The following is an 18,216-nucleotide window of genomic DNA, read 5'->3' as shown; positions in this document are numbered from 1 at the left end:
ATATGGATTAGTTCCCTATGGCATAAAATATGGATTAGTTCCCTATGGCATAAAATATGGATTAGTTCCCTATGGCATAAAATATGGATTAGTTCCCTATGGCATAAAATATGGATTAGTTCCCTATGGCATAAAATATGGATTAGTTCCCTATGGCATAAAATATGGATTAGTTCCCTATGGCATAAAATATGGATTCGTTCCCTATGGCATAAAATATGGATTAGTTCCCTATGGCATAAAATATGGATTAGTTCCCTATGGCATAAAATATGGATTAGTTCCCTATGGCATAAAATATATCTATGTATATTTTGACATGGCCTATTAATTAATGAGACACATTATTTATCTTATTATTAGTATTATTTTGTGCTACAATTTGCCATTTACCTTGAAACATATAATAATTATTATTTTATTACATTGTTGTTTCTCAATGGGCCACTAGGCTATAAATAGGAGCTAAGTGAAAATGTCAAATCAAATTTTATTGGTCACATACACGTGTTTAGCAGATGTTATTGCGGGTGTAGCGAAATGCCTGTGTTTCTAGCTCCAACATTGCAGTAATATCTAGCAAGTAATATCTAACAATTTCATAACATATAGCCAATACACAACATATACCCAATGGGCAGGTCACTCTGAGGAAGATGTCAGCTTGACCTCAACATGTCAGTCACCTATTCACATCCTGTACAAGGATGAGCTAAAATAAATCAATCTCTGCTTTTTTTGTTGAGTGGTCCAACTGCTTTTTGCCTTGAATTAGTCCTTTTGGAAGTTTTTCTTGGTAAGCCCTTCTAATGATTTTTGTCATTGTTGTTGAGCATCCCTCATTTCCTCAGTGTGCTCGAAGGACAGCCTGGTAGAGAGGGACACAGGAAATCAAAGTAATGGAGTTCATAGGACGACTGTACTGGGCATCTATTAGCCCACTGCACTTCTGCTCTAACCTACAGTTTTTCCACACATTCCTTATTGTTTCCTTTCTTTTCCCTACTTTGACACAAATGCTATTGGTTTGCAATTTTAGCAAAGAACATGCTAGCTACTAATGTCATGTACATGGCAGTCTAGTCACTGATGTGACATTTGTGGTATTTTCTACTATGCCCCTTTTTGTTATGAACCCCCCTTATAGACAGCGTCTGTTTCAAAAATGTCTTTATAGAATTCCGATCTGAGTTGTAGTCAACATGGCAGATGCCATGTCTCCAATAAGAGCTTTTAGTAGGAAATACTTTGCATTTGTTAGAGTGAGCTTGTTGCCAAGGATCTGACTGAATCTGAAGATTTCTGTGCTTGTTTCCTGAAAACAAGTTGTACAGTTGACTTACGAGATACTCAAAAGTCAATCAACTATCAGGGAGAGTCACAGAACAATGACAATTACTGTCTGTCTTTTCTTAACCGTTCTGATCTTTAGTGATCACAGATTGTCCATCAAGCTAGACAAATAATTACCCTAAATGTCTTGTGAACAGACTGGGAGCAGATGCTCAAATAGCACCACTGTTTCTACCAAGGTGAATGTGTTTGCAATTTCCTCCTGGATCCCTGCTTAGTGAGATGGCCAGATGATAAATAATGAAAAACTCAAATGAATGTAGTACCACTGGTCCAGATGAATGGGCTTGGTGCCCCCACATCCCAACTGGCCCCCACCTCCTCCCTGTTCAGCCTTATTACAGCCCTATTACCACAAGGCCTCTCTACCAATCTGGCTATGTTGGGCCCCCACTGTGGAGCAGCATGGCACTGGGAGTTGTGGAACAGTCCCCCCATAGCCCCAGGCTGCCTCTACCTTTGGTATGCTGCTCAAGGTTAAAAGGATCCCAGTTGGGTGTTTAACACTGCACACGGCTTGGACCCGGGACAACACTAATACTAGCTATCTTGAACAAGAAGAGCAATGCTGCCGGGTGCTGGACCTTGAGGAATATCTCCCTCCTATTTCTGGGTGAACTGTTTGTCTTTGGGTCTGAATTAGATGGTTTTTATGGTGGTTTTCAACCATCAATATGGGAGCTAGAAAAGAGCAAACAACATAATTACTGCAATTTCCAGCGCAAACAGGGAGGTTACAGCTACTGCTCTAGAGTCACTACCATTGGAATCTATAATAGTTACCCTGTAACATCCTACTAAGTCAATGTACCCTGTTTGTAAGACAACAACTCCTGGACTGAGATGCATGATTTATAGGCTTCTCCTGATTGTCATACACTTGCTGCTTTTGCTGGTTTTCAGTTTAATAGCTGACAGAGCACTTCTGACTTTGAGTAACAGAGCTCAGAGAAACTGCGTGCTGGGCTCTATAGTGACTCTACCTCTGACCCAAAGCGAGGGAGGCTAGATTTATGAAATCCACATGTTTAATACATTTCATTTTGTCCAGGGGATTTGTATCGCTTACCGCAGGATTGTAGGCTTGCAACATTTGGTGTATAGTACCGGTGGTGGTATTGTCTGAGGGGAAAAAAATGCCTAATATTTGTTCCTGTAGATTTGTCTTACGGCATCTCCCACTCCATACATTTCCATAGAGATAGATCTACTAGTGTATGTTGCATTGTTGTGCAGACGTGTGCAGTACATGCAGTCATGATACTTCATACATAATCCCCCCTAAAAACCTGCAAAAGAAATGGAAATGGGTAAACACATACAGCGATTGAATATCAGGTGGGTTTTTAAAGGACTGAGGTTGGCCTCAATGTCATATACGACCTGTGTGTATTCATACATAAAGTCAGAAATATGAAACATACAGTCCTGTAGCCTGTTTGCAGCGGAACTCTTCCCATTGGTAAACATATACTCTGTGGTTTGCAGCTATGGAGACAAGGGAAAGAACACCAAATGGACTGGACCTAAGAATATTTGCTTTTCTGAAGTGTTGGCATAATGTAAAAAATAGAAAGCCATGGTTTGTTCTCACCTGTAATTAGGTAACAGTTTTTATAGTTAGTGTTTCCCTTTGTAATTGTGTTTCGATTTAGGTGAGTCTGTGTCATACCCCTCCTATTTGAAGAGCAAACAGGAAGGGAACTATACCTTGTACTACCTGTACTGCCTCATGCTGCTGGGCCTTATGAGAGAATAAATGAAAAGGGGTAGGGAGAGAGGGATGGAGAGAAAGTTCACGGCCTGGGTCAGTAACTAGGCAGCGTCACTGCCCAACACAACCAGCTGTGGACTGACAGTCCTCTCTGTGGAAGTGGATGCTTTGTTTACTCCTAGGATGCAGGCTAGTGTACTGTTGACAGATACAGTACCAGACAAAAGTTTGGACACAACTATTCATTCAAGGGTTTTTCTTTTTTTTTTACTATTTTCTACATTGTAGAATAATAGTTAAGACATCAAAACTATGAAATAACATATATGGAATCATGCAGTAACCAAAACACTTCACCTAGAATTATTTTCCAACAGTCTTGAAGGAGGGGCACATATGCTGAGCACTTGTTGGCTGCTTTTCCTTCACTCTGCAGTCCAACTCATCCCAAACCATCTCAATTTGGTTGAGGTCAGGTGATTGTGGAGGCCAGGTCATCAGATGCAGCACTCCATCACTCTCCTTATTGGTCGAATAGCCCTTACACAGCCTGGATGTGTGTTGGGTCATTGTCCTGTTGAAAAACAAATGATAGTCCCCGAAAATAAATTCAGAAATTAACTTTTAAGAAGTTAATTGAAATGTATTCCAGGTGACTACCTCATGAAGCTGGTTGAGAGAATGCCTAGCTGTCATCAAGGCAAAGGTTGTCTACTTTGAAGAATCTAAAATATATTTACATTTGTTTTACACATTTTTGGTTACTACATGATTCCATATGTGTTATTTCATAGTTTTGATGTCTTCAATATTATTATATAATGTAGAAAATAGTACAAAAAAAAAAAAAAAAAAACTTGAATGAGTAGGTGTGTCCAAACTTTTGACTGGTACTGTATGTGTAGCTAGTGGCGAGTGATAGTCAGAATGTATGAGGGCTCATAATGCTGCTGTCATCCAGTGGTGCCATGTTGAAATTAAGCAGTTCACCTGTTTTCGTTCAGGAGAGTCGCAGCAGACAGCTCGGGCTTCCTGTATTTATTGACTTGTTTTACTAGCCTTAAATAGGGCGCTTTTATACGGGCCTGCTGAGTCTTAAGACTCTCTAGACGTTTACATTATTCCTGGCTGAGTTACACACACATATACAAGGGCACGTCCGCAGGCCAGAGCAGGTGTGCGCACTTCACACATGTATGGGAGCCCGCCACATATTCTCAGAAGCACTTTATCATATCGCCATGCACTGTGCAGTGTGTTACAGGCTACACATTAACCATACAGAAATGCTACATAGCTACATATTCTACACTACTATAGTAGTTTGGAGTTTTTTTAGATGATTTTATATTCATTTTAATCAATGATTTGGCCCATGCATTAAATATGCACAAATAAGGAAATATTTGAAGCCCTTTACATTCTTTTCTTTAGGATTGTATATTGTAGTTGAATATATATTATTTGCACATGCGTCTGAGTAATAGAAGTAAAGATTTGGAATAGCTCTAAACATCATCTCTCCCTGGCTAATCTGCAGAACTAAGATGTCCAGTATGTTGGGCAATTAATGATAATGAATATGAACTCCAGTCACAGTGGAAGTGATGATCCCTATCCCAGCCTAAACCCTCAGACAGTATTTACATAATTTTTTATTTCTGAATAAACCCCTTTTATTTCCCGCTGTGAGGATATTGAAACCTTTTGTAGTGGGGTAATATTTGATATGTGTATGTTATACTGTATATACCTCACATGCGACCCGTAATAAGACTATATGCCTATTAAATTAATTATTTGACTCCATAAAGATAATTTAGCAATATGGAGAGACTATAGTTGAGTTACAGGAATTGGAAGGTCGAGAAAGGTCTAAGAATTGTCTATATCAAAGGCAGATATTGAATTACATTGTAAAATGGATGGAATCACATACAAGCCATTAAGCTTAAGTTACATGGCAATACTAGCATCACAAGGCATTCACAATCTAGGCATGAAGATCACTGAGTTACAAAGCAAAGCATAAAAAACATTACAGGCCTACAAGAGAAAAATGTTCATACAACCTTTCTGCAGGGTGGATAACAAGAGGAAGAACAAAGGCATTTCATTCCATTTATAATATCTGAATATGTGACTCTTTAAAACCGAAACTAACCACCATTGACCAATCAAACTAAACCAAGTTACAGTAACCTAATCAGTCAATCTCCACAAGATGTCACAGCTTCTAAAGGCTTGTGTGGGGGGAGTGAGCACAGTGCAGATAAGGCAGAATTCCTAAAGACACTAAAACCCCTTTGCATAGAGTGGTTTAGAATTACCCTGTTACCACAGAGATCATACATCCATGTCGATAGCGTCAGAGTTCTCCTCAGGGGACAAGTTTCAGATATGCGGTGCTTTCGGAAAGTATTCAGACCCCTTTACTTTTTCCACATTTTGTTATGTTACTGTCTCATTCTAAAATGTATTAAATAAAACATTTTCCTCATCAATCAATCAATCAGATGTATTTATATAGCCCTTCTTACATCAGTTGATGTCACAAAATGCTGTACAGAAACCCAGCCTAAAACTCCAAACAGCAAGCAATGCAGATGTAGAAGCACAGTGGCTAGGAAAAACTCCCTAGAAAGGCAGGAACCTAGGAAGAAACCTAGAGAGGAAACTGGCTCTGAGGGGTGGCCAGTCCTCTTCTGGCTGTCCCGGGTGGAGATTATAACAGTACATGGACAAGATGTTCAAACGTTCATAGATGACCAGCAGGGTCAAATAATAATAATCACAGTGGTTGTAGAGGGTGCAACATGTCAGCACCTCCGGAGTAAATGTCAGTTGGCTTTTCATAGCCGATCATTCAGAGTTAGAGACAGCAGGTGCGGTAGAGAGAGAGAGTCGAAAACAGCAGGTCCGGGGCAAAGTAGCACGTCCGGTAAACAGGTCAGGGTAGGCAGAACAGTTGAAAGCAGCAGCAGGTGGACTGGGGTGGACTGGGGACAGCAGGTGGACTGGGGACAGCAAGGAGTCATCAGGCCAGGTAGTCTTGAGGCATGGTCCTAGGGCTCAGGTCCTCTGAGAGAAGAGAGAAAAGAGAGAAAGAGAGAGAGAGTTAGAGGGAGCATACTTAAATTCACACAGGACACCGGATAAGATAGGAGAAATATAACAGACTGATCCTAGCCCCCGACAAACTATTGCAGCATAAATACTGGAGGCTGAGACAGGAAGGGTGTGTTAAAAATAAAAACAGAAATACCTTACTTACATAAGTATTCAGACTGCTATGAGACTCAAAATTGAGCTCAGGTGCATCCTGTTTCTATTGATCATCCTTGAAATGTTTCTAAAACTTGATTGGAGTCCACCTGTGGTAAATATAATTGATTGGACATGATTTAGAAAGGCACACCCCTTACTATATAAGGTCCCACAGTTGACAGTGCATGCCAGAGCAAAAACCAAGCCAAAGGTTGAAGGAAATGTCCGTAGAGCTCAGAGACAGGATTGTGTCGAGCCATAGATCTGTGGAAGGTTACCAAAACATTTCTGCAGCATTACACCTCCCCAAGAACACAGTGGCCTCCATCATTTTTAAGTGGAAGAAGAACCCAATTGTCACTCTGACAGAGCTCAAGAGTTGCTCTGTGGAGATGGGAGAAACTTACAGAAGGACAACCATCTCTACAGCACTCCACCAATCAGGCCTTTATGGTAGAGTGGCCAGACAGAAGCCACTCCCCAATAAAAGGCACGACAGCCCGCTTGGAGTTTGACAAAAGGCACCTAAAGACTCTCAAACCATGTGAAACAAGATTCTCTGATAAAACCAAGATTGAACTCTTTGGCCTGAATGCCAAGCGTCACATCTGTAGGAAATATGGCACCATCCTTTCAGTGAAGTATGGTGGTGGCAGCGTCATGCTGTGGGTATGTTTTTCAGTGGCAGGGACTGGGAGACTAGTCAGGATCCAGGGAAAGATGAACGGTGCTTAGTACAGAGAGATCCTTGATGAAAACCTGCTCCATAGCGCTCAGGTCCTTAGACTGGGGCAAAGGTTCACCTTCCGAAAGGACAACGACCCAAAGCACATAGCCAAGACAACGCAGGAGTGGCTTCGGGACAAGTCTCTGAATGTCCTTGAGTGGCCCAGCCAGAGCCCAGACTTGAACCCGATCAAACATCTCTGGAGAGATCTGAAAATAGCTGTGCAGCAACGCTCCCCATCCAACCTGACAGAGCTTGAGAGGATCTGCAGAGAACAATGGGAGAAACTCCCAAATACAGGTGTGCCAAGCTTGTAGTGTCATACCCAAGAAGACTCAAGGCTGTAATCACTGCCAAAGGTGCTTCAACAAAGTACTGAGTAAAGGGTTGGAATACTTATGTAAATGTGATATTTCCCTTTTAAAAACATTTATTTTATAAACTAGCAAAGAAATCTAAAAACCTGTTTTGGCTTTGTCATAATGGGGTATTGTGTGTCGATTGATGAGGGGAAAAAACTATGAAATCTATTTTAGAATAAGGTTGTTTAAGTCAAGGAGCCTGAATACTTTCTGAATGCACTTTATATCAAACATGGATACATTAGCATCACTAACACACATTACAATAGCCGATCCTCTGGATACTGTTGAGAGAGAAATATATTTTGTCTCCTTGACGGGGGAAGGGCTGACTGGTCCTTGGACATTGTCTTGTGTTTTGTCTAGTCATTTTGCCATGCAGCCGGTGACAGAGAGCACATACATTAGGGCCGAGCCTACACTTTCACACAGATGCCATCTTAACCAAAGCTTATAGGTGCCCATTTGTCGAATATCACTAATTAGCCACCACAGGCAAGACAACAACACACTCCAAAATAGAAGGTGTGGAGCCGTTTGCCTGAGAAAGAGGATGTCTGTGGATTTAATGCCAATTAATCCTAATTAATGTAAAAGCAGTGCTTTTCAAAGGGGTATGGGATTTCACAAACACATTATGAAAGTCGATACCATATATTAACACTTGGGGTTTCTCTGTGCCCAGTTTCTTTGTTCTTGTGTGTGCATGGCAATATACTGTATTTGACCTGGAACCTCATGGTCTGCTTGATGTCTATAGGGATTTTGTACATAGAAAGCGGTGACATGGGGCAATACAGTCTGAAAAGGTCAGCTGGTTGCTTCAAGGAAATTGAGATTAAATGTATGTTTCCACACATCTGTTTTAAAATTCTAGGTTGTCTGGAGGTATTCAACGTTAGCCATTTTAAAAAGGCTCATAGCTACAACCCTTTGCCACTCCATCACTGCATTCAACTCAGAGGTCGAGGTGAGTAATGGGCTATATTTTCCACACAAGTGGGCAACAAAAAACACAAAAACAAAATCATTAATTGCCCACATACAGTAACCAAATGCCATCAAGGGCCCATGCTCTCATTAACCTGGCACCTAATTATCTGCCTCCAGTCTGAGTCGTGACAAGCCCCGGCGTCTGAACCCAACGCTTGTTGTGTCAGCAGTGGGATGCAGCGCTACTGCAGCCCAGCCAGCCAGCCATCAAGCCAGGGCTCCATTAGGTGTGTACCAGACAAAAGCCCCGTGCCGCAAAGGTTCCCCATGCACGCGTCGCTGCAATGTTCCTTCCGTTAATGCCTTCCCTTCCAATTAAATCTGCAACTGTTAATTACTGTAATTATGGGAGCGAGCCCCTCACTCTGTCCCCCCCACCTCCCTCTCTCCCGGTACGTCGAGACAAAATGGCACGGTAGCTGTTGTGCTGCTTCAGTTGTGCGTCTTCTCTGCTCCGGTGAAGCCCTTTGTAGGGAATTGAGTGGGGATAGGGACTTGATTCACTTGATGGGGGTGACGTGGTGGAGACTGCACAGTTCATCATGGATAACTGGGGAAGGAAGTCACAGCCCATGGTCATGTCTCCAGACGAACTAATTAAATGGTGTGTAAAATACACTCCTAGAATAATTGGAAACAAATCATATTTTTTACCTTTTCCATTGGATATTAGACGAGAAGTAGCATCATCATAACACAAACTTTTTTCCCTATAGCAATTATTTGTTGAAATTATTATTTCAAACGGTTATTTTATTGTGAATCGCTATTATAATAGTCTGTATTATAATAGTCTGTATTAAACCACAGCACTGTCACAGTTCTTGCGATGGATATGATGTGATGCGTTGGGTAAAAGTGGAGCTAATTAAAGAGTAGGTTGGCAGCCTTCCTGGTAGTCTCTGTTCTAATGTCCATCCTCTCTGTCCTGCATCTGTCACATGGTGTTGTTGGCACTGTACATTGATCTGACTAGCTCCTCCTCACTGTCACACTACAGACCACCACAACCTGCAGCATCAGGCACAACAATATGCCAGCAGCCATGATGCTCCTTTCCAGGTACATGAGACTTGGGCTGAACATTCTGTCCCTCCAAATCACAGCCACTATTTACCTTAGGTTATAAACACTGTAAAAAAACGAATGTATATGTGTTCTCATTGGTGAGCATCTCAACATGTCTCACCGCTCAGCAGTATGATGGCTGTCAAAGACACCCATTTCCAACAGTACAGCCTCTGCCTCCACCTGCAATTGGGGCTATATATGTTAGCTCGTCTGGGAAGAGAATGTTAATCTATAATTTGAAGTCATATTCTTCTCTATAAAATGCACTCTTCAGAGGGAAACAGCTCCCTCTTTTTCAGGCAGTGCAGTCTCTCCCGTGGATTCACTGAAACAAATCTAAATGATGGACTGTCATCTCTCGTGTAGAAATGCCATTGCAAAGAATATTGTGTCTGGCACTGGATCATGGTCTGCTGTATGTTCCCAATGCTGCTTTATGGTTCATGAGCACACACACACACACACACACACACACACACACACACACACACACACACACACACACACAAACGCCTCAAGCCAAAACCATTTATTTTGAGGAATACAGTAAAAACATGGGATTAATGACAGAAGTAGTATTATTTGTTTCACCCTTAGCCTTTAGAGTAATGTATGCATGGCTTCATGTACATTATATTTAGATGAAGTGGTATCTATATGTGCCTGGTTGTCTGTGTGTACAGGACCTGCTGTGTGACCTGGTTTCGTGCAATCTCCATCTTCTAATTAGGGAGCTGCAGAGAAGGCTGCAAAGGAAGGAGCGATTAGTTGCCTTTGGGTATTTCATAACTGGCTTTCAGTGCCACATTTGCATTATGTGCTTGGGGTCTGAATAAAGAATTAGGGTACATTTGCAGTAAATTGAGGCTAGTAGCTAAAAAACAAAAGTACATCAGATATGAAATGAAATAAGAGAGGAAAAAGCAGCAAATGCTGTTAGTTATCTTGAAATGCTATAATACTACTTTACTGTAAATCTCATTTTCTTTGTTACTAAATAATTACACGAAGGTAGCATTTTAAAAAATATATATATTTTTGTATTCTAGGTTTATGTGAGTATTGATGGTAAATGCTTTAACAGGCAGTTACTGATTGGTGCTGATTCTGGGCTGCTAGTGCAGCCCTGTGCTTGAGCCCCATGCTGTATGTGTTCTGTAGGGTCAGTCAGTGTGATGATCTGTAGAGGAGGTCCTGTCCACTCATTTGGCCAGTCTCCCTGACCACTGCGTGCGGCCGCCACAGCCAGGCCTGGTCAGCCATCACTGCGCCACTTGGCCACCTGCCCACTCAAAGTCTGAGAGGGCAACATCCAGAGTGGACACACACACACGCACACACACACACACACACACACACACACACACACACACACACACACACACACACACACACACACACACACACACACACACACACACACACACACACACACACACACACACACACACACACACACACACACACACACACACACACACACACAGCAAGTGACAGTAGGCCTTGTTTACCCAGTGTCCCTCCCTCAGTTGTCTCCCATCCTCTCCCCGTGGTCTGTCATGCCATGTGTCACTTTCCACAAATGTTAGTGCCACAATGGGACAGTGATTAATTTTGGTGTGTTCGGCAAAATGTCTACAAGATGTTTGTTTGGGTTATCTTTTCCCACCGACTAACCCATCCCCTCTCCCATCTCTCTGATTCGGTGAAGCCCGACCCCCCCATTCCCTTGTCAAGGACTTTGGGAAAGGACAGCATCATCATCGAAGGACAAAGGCTACCTGAACTGACAAGGATCTTCTTATTTGACCGGAGCCACTTTTTGTCACGTTTTCTTCCCCGCCCCCTGTGCTGTCCGTTTAGAGTGTGCTGGTGGTGTATGATGGGAGAAGTCTTGACCCAGCACCGGGGGGCTGTAACACTTCACTGTCAATGGGCCTTATCACTCACCGCACTGGGAGGAAATACATCATCATGCTAGACAGGGATTCCCCAGTTTAGGGTCCCTTCCCTGCCCTCTATTACTCTGTATTTAATCTATCTGCATGCTCACTTGTTCATCCCCACAGTATCTCTGCCTGCCTCAACTCTAAAGTCAAACCCTCTGCGATCTACAGTGGATACAACAAGAACTCACATGCTTTGAAGTCTCTTTTAAAGAGATGGAATAGTAATGTAAGGTGTGTATCTTTTCCTATTGATGCAGTTTGAAAGAGGGAGCGTGAGCGCGCATTGACAGATGTGCAGGGAACTGTCAAATTCACCGTTTCTGTCTGTGGGGAAATATAATGATTTAGCCCCTGAATTAGACAGGATCCTTTTCAGCTTTTTAATCGTAAGAAAGAAAGTGAAACCAAATGTGGCTAATGCATGCTAGCTTTCCCTCAGTCTGGTATCAGGTATGGTAATTACCCTACCATTAACATTGGGAATAGCTAATGTGTATTAATGTGTTAATTACTGTACATGCTTGAGAGAGCCCGAAGGCATTCTCCCAGATTCTCTGTGCCATGTGGATGTAGGCCAAGCTTAAAAAAGACTTTAAGGACATCAATGAAATATAATCTTTATGTTTTATTGGCCAGAACAAAAGATTTCCAATGGTAATTTGATGCACTTCTCTGCTTCTAAAGCGAGAGCCACTAATCTGGAGGCTTTGAAAACGAGATGATATTAAGTCAAAAGAGACATGGAAACAAGTCTGTAGTGACACAGTGTTCTTTGTGTTCTGTTGTCTCTTGTGTGTTGCTTTGGCATTGTGTTCTAATCACATGGTGGGTTAAGATTCAGGGATCCTCACTAATACTCACCCAGAGAGGGGCCACCTCGGTGGGATCTGTTCAGCAGGCTGAGAGGAGAGCCACGGCCTGCCTGTCTCTGTATTGCTTGGGATTCTATCCTGCTCTAAGAGAGATGACCTTTGCAAATATTGACAGAAAATAAATTTGGTTTCGATTAGTTAGCTTTAGGAGACCTTTGTGGATCAATGCAATTAGATGCACAGTGTGTCGATATTCGCTGGGACTTTTCGCTGGACGCATTGAGTAGGAAAGGAACTGCATGGGGTCAGGGTTAGGTGTATCGAACAGGATATTTTGAAAGCAGTGGAAGTAACAGAGATACAATGTGTTCTTTAAAATACAACAAGGCACACAGTTCACAATCAATTTGCAACACACTATTGTGCAGTTTGTATTTGTTCATGTTTTTATCCCTCTATATAACCACATGCGGTAGAGAGAAAATAATTAGGTATATAATTAAATATGTGGAACAAATATTCAAACAAAGTAAATGTAAAAAGGGAAAATCATCTCACTAAATTAAAATATCTCTCTCTTTTCCTCTGTGATGTACTGAGGTGTTATGGTCTTCTCTCTGTGACAGTGTAGTACTGCAGTATGATCTGGTGGATAACCCTCCTCCAGCCCCTGATCCTGCTCCTCTCCTCAGCAGCTCACATTAACCCAGCAGGGCTCTGCCTTTATGACTCTCCTGCTCACACTTCAGTGATGAGAGTAAACAAACGCTGGGCCAAAGGTCAGCTAAGCCCCCGGAATAAAAGAAGGCACAGGGGGAAAGAGGTGGGAGGAAAGGAGAGTGGCCAGAGGCATTGCTCAAATCACTGTCAGAACATCAAGCAGGGGTGATAAACGAGACAATGGCACTAAACCGGAAATGATTCTAAACAGTGGAGGGGAGAGAAAGGCCTGCTTTGTCTTCCTCTGTCAGTTGTGTTATTTCATCGGATCAGATATGACATTGAAACATGTAAACATAATAAGTAAAACCACATCTAACTGATATGAATGTATTAATCACAATGTTGACTTCCTTTCAACCCTAGAGTAGAAATTAGGTAAACAACATGAACACAGATTTCAATGAGAGAAAAACAAAAATCCAAGGAGAGAGAAATCCAGTAGAAGATGGAAATTCACAGCACTTGGTCTTTTGGCTGGGAGCTGCTCCCTGCTGTATGTTGAGGCAGGTGGAGGGGGGGAAGTGTTTCCAAACCCGTTTGTTATGGATGGGCCTTGATAGCTGCTCTGGCACAAACACACGCTAGTGGGCTGCTGGAGGGGCGGAACAATCTCAGACCAGTGGAGTAATCATTTTTATCCCGCTGATTTCCCAAATAGAAATGGACATGTATGATAAAAATGTCATGGCCACTCCACACGTTAGCTTCCTAATAGGATTGCACGTCACTTCCTAATGTCTCGCACTGTTTGCCCATGCTCTGAATGGACACATTATTGCTCACAGGAACTTTACTGTAATATATGCTGAGACAAGTAGCTCTTTATGGCCTGTGATTATTTGGTTTGAATGAAACCCTGTAAATTCCCCCAGCTGTGCTTCCCCTGGATAAAGAGTGAGTGGAGTAAAAGTGACAACATGGGTTTGGTGTGGAAATGTGCACTGCTGCTCTCAGAGTTCTAGTTAATGTACCTGACATGAAAAACATGCCTAACTACTTACTATCACCTCCATCACAAAGGAAAGTGCGGACTTGAGCTTGTGTCTGCAGCAAAGGGTAGGCAAAGGTACTGCACTGAGCAAACTTGCTCAATCAACCTCCAGATATTACCACCACCAAAGGTACTATACTAATACTGTAGCTCAGCATCTTTACAGATATGATGGTGATGGGTTAAAGATATGATGGTGATGGGTTAAAGATATGATAGTGATGGGGTTAAAGATATGATGGTGATAGGGTTAAAGATATGATGGTGATAAAGATATGATGGTGATGGGGTTAAAGATATGATGGTGATGGGGTTAAAGATATGATGGTGATGGGGTTAAAGATATGATGGTGATGGGTTAAAGATATGATGGTGATGGGGTTAAAGATATGATGGTGATGGGGTTAAAGATATGATGGTGATGGGTTAAAGATATGATGGTGATGGGGTTAAAGATATGATGGTGATGGGGTTAAAGTTATGATGGTGATGGGGTTAAAGTTATGATGGTGATGGGGTAAAAGATATGATGGTGATGGGTTAAAGATATGATGGTGATGGGTTAAAGATATGATGGTGATGGGTTAAATATTTGATGGTGATGGGTTAAAGATATGATGGTGATGGGGTTAAAGATATGATGGTGATGGGTTAAAGATATGATGGGGATGGGTTAAAGATATGATGGTGATGGGTTAAAGATATGATGGTGATGGGTTAAAGATATGATGGTGATGGGGTTAAAGATATGATGGGGATGGGTTAAAGATATGATGGTGATGGGGTTAAAGATATGATGGTGATGGGGTTAAAGATATGATGGTGATGGGGTTAAAGAAATGATGGTGATGGGGTTAAAGATATGATGGTGATGGGTTAAAGATATGATGGTGATGGGTTAAAGATATGATGGTGATGGGGTTAAAGATATGATGGTGATGGGTTAAAGATATGATGGGGATGGGTTAAAGATATGATGGTGATGGGGTTAAAGATATGATGGTGATGGGGTTAAAGATATGATGGTGATGGGGTTAAAGATATGATGGTGATGGGGTTAAAGATATGATGGTGATGCATTAAAGATATGATGGTGATGGGTTAAAGATATGATGGTGATGGGGTTAAAGATATGATGGTGATGGGGTTAAAGATATGTTGGTGATGGGTTAAAGATATGATGGTGATGGGATAAAGTTAGTGGATTAATGGCGTATTGTTCACATGGGGGATTTGGCTTGGCATGCCTGATGCTACAACTCTTCCAGCATCAATGTCTCCAACACAAATGTCCACATGCATCCTTTAACACCATTACAACTACAAGACAAACATCCAGCCAATAGATGCACAGATAGACACAAATTTGTCTTGCAGTAGCATCTCCACATCTGAGACACACACCAATGTCGATGGGGATTGTTAATGGGGTATGTAATGAGAGAGGTGATAGTATGTTACTTTAAATATCCATATAGTATGGTGTGCTGGGTCACAGTCAGTGCCTGGTAGAGCCCCTCTCTGATTGCTAGGCTACTGCCTCACACAATAGAACGACTAATCTTCTTATTTAAAATTCAAGGGCTCACCATATCTTAATGAAGCCTTAAGAAACTGTTAAATCCCTACATCTCTGGCAGATTATTGAATAGAGATAACCCTGGTAATCATAACATCTAAGTGGGCACTCAGTGTTTACTGCAGATTGGGTGCCCTTTTTATTAATTTATTGGACTGAATAATGGAGATTTATTTGGCTGGTAATTCTGACTGGCTGCAGTCTTTTTTTCATTGTAGCCGTCATGACAACATTCTCCATGCATGCAGGTGTACTCCTATGCTGACTGATGGCTAATTAGGATTGAAATATATAGGAAAGAATGAAAAGAGAAAAGGAAAGGAAACAGCAGGTCCCGATAACAATAGCGAAAGTCAGCGCTCAATGATTTGTTTGTGTGTGTGTATGTGCGTGCGGGGGCGCGTGTTTGTGCGTGCGTGGTTGCTTGCGAGCCCTGAGGTATCTTAGAGTTGCACAGTAATCAAGTGCACAATTAGAAGAGAAAAAGGGAAAATATTGTCTATGAGTAGTTGTAAATGAAGTAGAATAATGCTAAATATGGTAACGTTAAGAATGTGGAAGAACCCTGGCTCTGTTGTTAATCACAGAAAACCAACAGACAGTTGTGATTTCAGGCTTTGCATCATGCAGAAAAGGCAGACACATGCTTGAGGTTTATTCCTCTGTTTAGCATCCTTTCGGAGAATAGAAGTGCCACCTCGCAGTTGAGCATTTGTCAGTTTATGGATGTTGCTGTCATGTAAGCCTCCCTGTACACACAGTGTGCAGTGCAGTGTGTAGATAAAATAAGGCAGGCCCGGGCTTTAGGCGACAGGAACACAGCACGTACACAGGAGGTACCCAATCCATTCCCACAGGGGATTACCCGCACTGCACTTTGGCTATATGACAGACATCCAGGGAAAGGTACCTATAGAAAATAATTTTGGCTTTAGCGGCTCACTGCTCAGGATACTGTACAAGACAATACTTGTGAGGCTGGCACTGCATAATCTGGGCTGTTGTATGTTTTTTTACCCTCATGGAAATCAGCCAGTCAGCCATGGAGGAGTCAGTTTAAGAGTGTGTCTAGGTGTGGTTCTTGGTGAGTCCATCAAACCCACCCCCTGGTATAGAATGAACACTAAACATATTACAAATTATTATTCAGTTACCATGGAGGTTCTGCCCTATCAAACAAAAGAACAGTATCAAAACTACTTTGTGTCTGTGTCATGTCTGGAGGTCTGGACGTCCTCATGTCTAACTGTCACTCTCTCTCTCTCTGATGTCTCTCAGGCCTCAGCATCCGTGGTGCCCAGGAGGAGGACCCTCCCGACCCCCAGCTCATGCGTCTGGACAACATGCTGCTGGCGGAGGGCGTGTCAGGACCAGAGAAAGGGGGTGGATCCGCCGCTGCCGCCGCTGCAGCCGCAGCTTCGGGAGGGGCCTCAGACAACTCCATCGAACACTCAGACTACAGAGCCAAACTCACCCAGATCAGACAGATCTACCACACAGAGCTGGAGAAATACGAACAGGTTGGTGTGAGTCACACCTTTAACCAGATTCACATCACACCTTTAACCTTTCTGATCTCCCCATCCCGGATCCGGGTTCGTGAATACAGACTCAAGCTCATTACCATAACGCAACGTTAACTATTCATGAAAATCGCAAATGAAATGAAATAAATATGCTAGCTCTCAAGCTTAGCCTTTTGTTAACAACACTGTCATCTCAGATTTTCAAAATATGCTTCTCAACCATTGCAAAACAAGCATTTGTGTAACAGTATTGATGGCTAACGTAGCATTTAGCATTAGCATTCAGCTGGCAACATTTACACAAAAAAACAGAAAAGCATTCAAAAAAATCATTTACCTTTGAAGAACTTCAGATGTTTTCAATGAGGAGACTCTCAGATAGCAAATGTTCAGTTTTTCCTGAAAGATTATTTGTTTAGGACAAATCGCTCCGTTTTCTGCGTCACGTTTAGCTATGAAAAAAACCCTGTATCCAGGATTGTGTAAATCTATCAGCAAGCTCATTAGCATAACACAACGTTAACTATTTATGAAAATCGCAAATGAAATGAAATAAATATGCCATCTCTCAAGCTTAGCCTTTTGTAAACAACACTGTCATCTCAGATTTTCAAAATATGCTTCTCAACCATAGGAAAACAATCATTTGTGTAAAAGTAGCTAGCTAGAGTTAGCATTTCGCGTTAGCATTTAGCGTTAGCATTAGCGTTAGCATCCAGCACGCAACATTAACAAAAACATAAAAGCCTTCAAATAAAATCATTTACCTTTGAAGAACTTCTGATGTTTTCAATGAGGATACTCTCAGTTAGATAGCAGATGCTCAGTTTTTCCAAAAAGATTCCTTGTGTATTAGAAATAGCTCCGTTTTATACATCACATTTGGCTACCAAAAAAAATCCATAAATTCAGTCCTCAAAACGCAAACTTTTTTCCAAATTAACTCCATAATATCGACTGAAAACATGGCAAACGTTGTTTAGAATCAATCCTCAAGGTGTTTTTCACATATCTCTTCATTGATACATCGTTCTTGGACACATGCTTTCTCTCCTGAATCCCAGGAGAAAATGCCTGCACCTGAAGATTACGCACAAATTTAGACAAAGGACACCGGGCGGACCTCTGGAAAATGTAGTCTCTTATGGC

The 18,216-nt window shown here is 41.9% G+C and overlaps 1 protein-coding gene and 1 long non-coding RNA gene across 7 annotated transcripts in view; one reads left to right on the top strand and one right to left on the bottom strand.

The window, feature by feature from the left end:
• Positions 1-18,216, top strand: part of pbx3b (pre-B-cell leukemia homeobox 3b) — an 88,448-nt gene that overhangs the window by 47,326 nt on the left and 22,906 nt on the right. For all 6 annotated transcript variants that reach the window (XM_021605864.3, XM_021605872.3, XM_021605870.3 and 3 more), the window contains exon 3: positions 16,820-17,061. In XM_021605864.3, the coding sequence (XP_021461539.2) occupies positions 16,820-17,061 (242 nt within the window). The remainder of the gene's footprint in view (positions 1-16,819; positions 17,062-18,216) is intronic.
• On the bottom strand, positions 17,294-17,973 carry LOC149982821 (uncharacterized). The gene is made up of 2 exons (XR_016496941.1): positions 17,835-17,973; positions 17,294-17,466 (listed from the first exon to the last, which is right to left on the bottom strand). It is a non-coding gene; the product is annotated as an uncharacterized LOC149982821 (long non-coding RNA).

Source organism: Oncorhynchus mykiss, chromosome 6 (assembly GCF_057628025.1).
Source record: "Oncorhynchus mykiss isolate SJ-2025 chromosome 6, ASM5762802v1, whole genome shotgun sequence".
NCBI lineage: Eukaryota > Metazoa > Chordata > Actinopteri > Salmoniformes > Salmonidae > Oncorhynchus > Oncorhynchus mykiss.
Note: the sequence above shows the minus strand (reverse complement) of the source record. Positions and strands in the feature narration are given on the sequence as shown.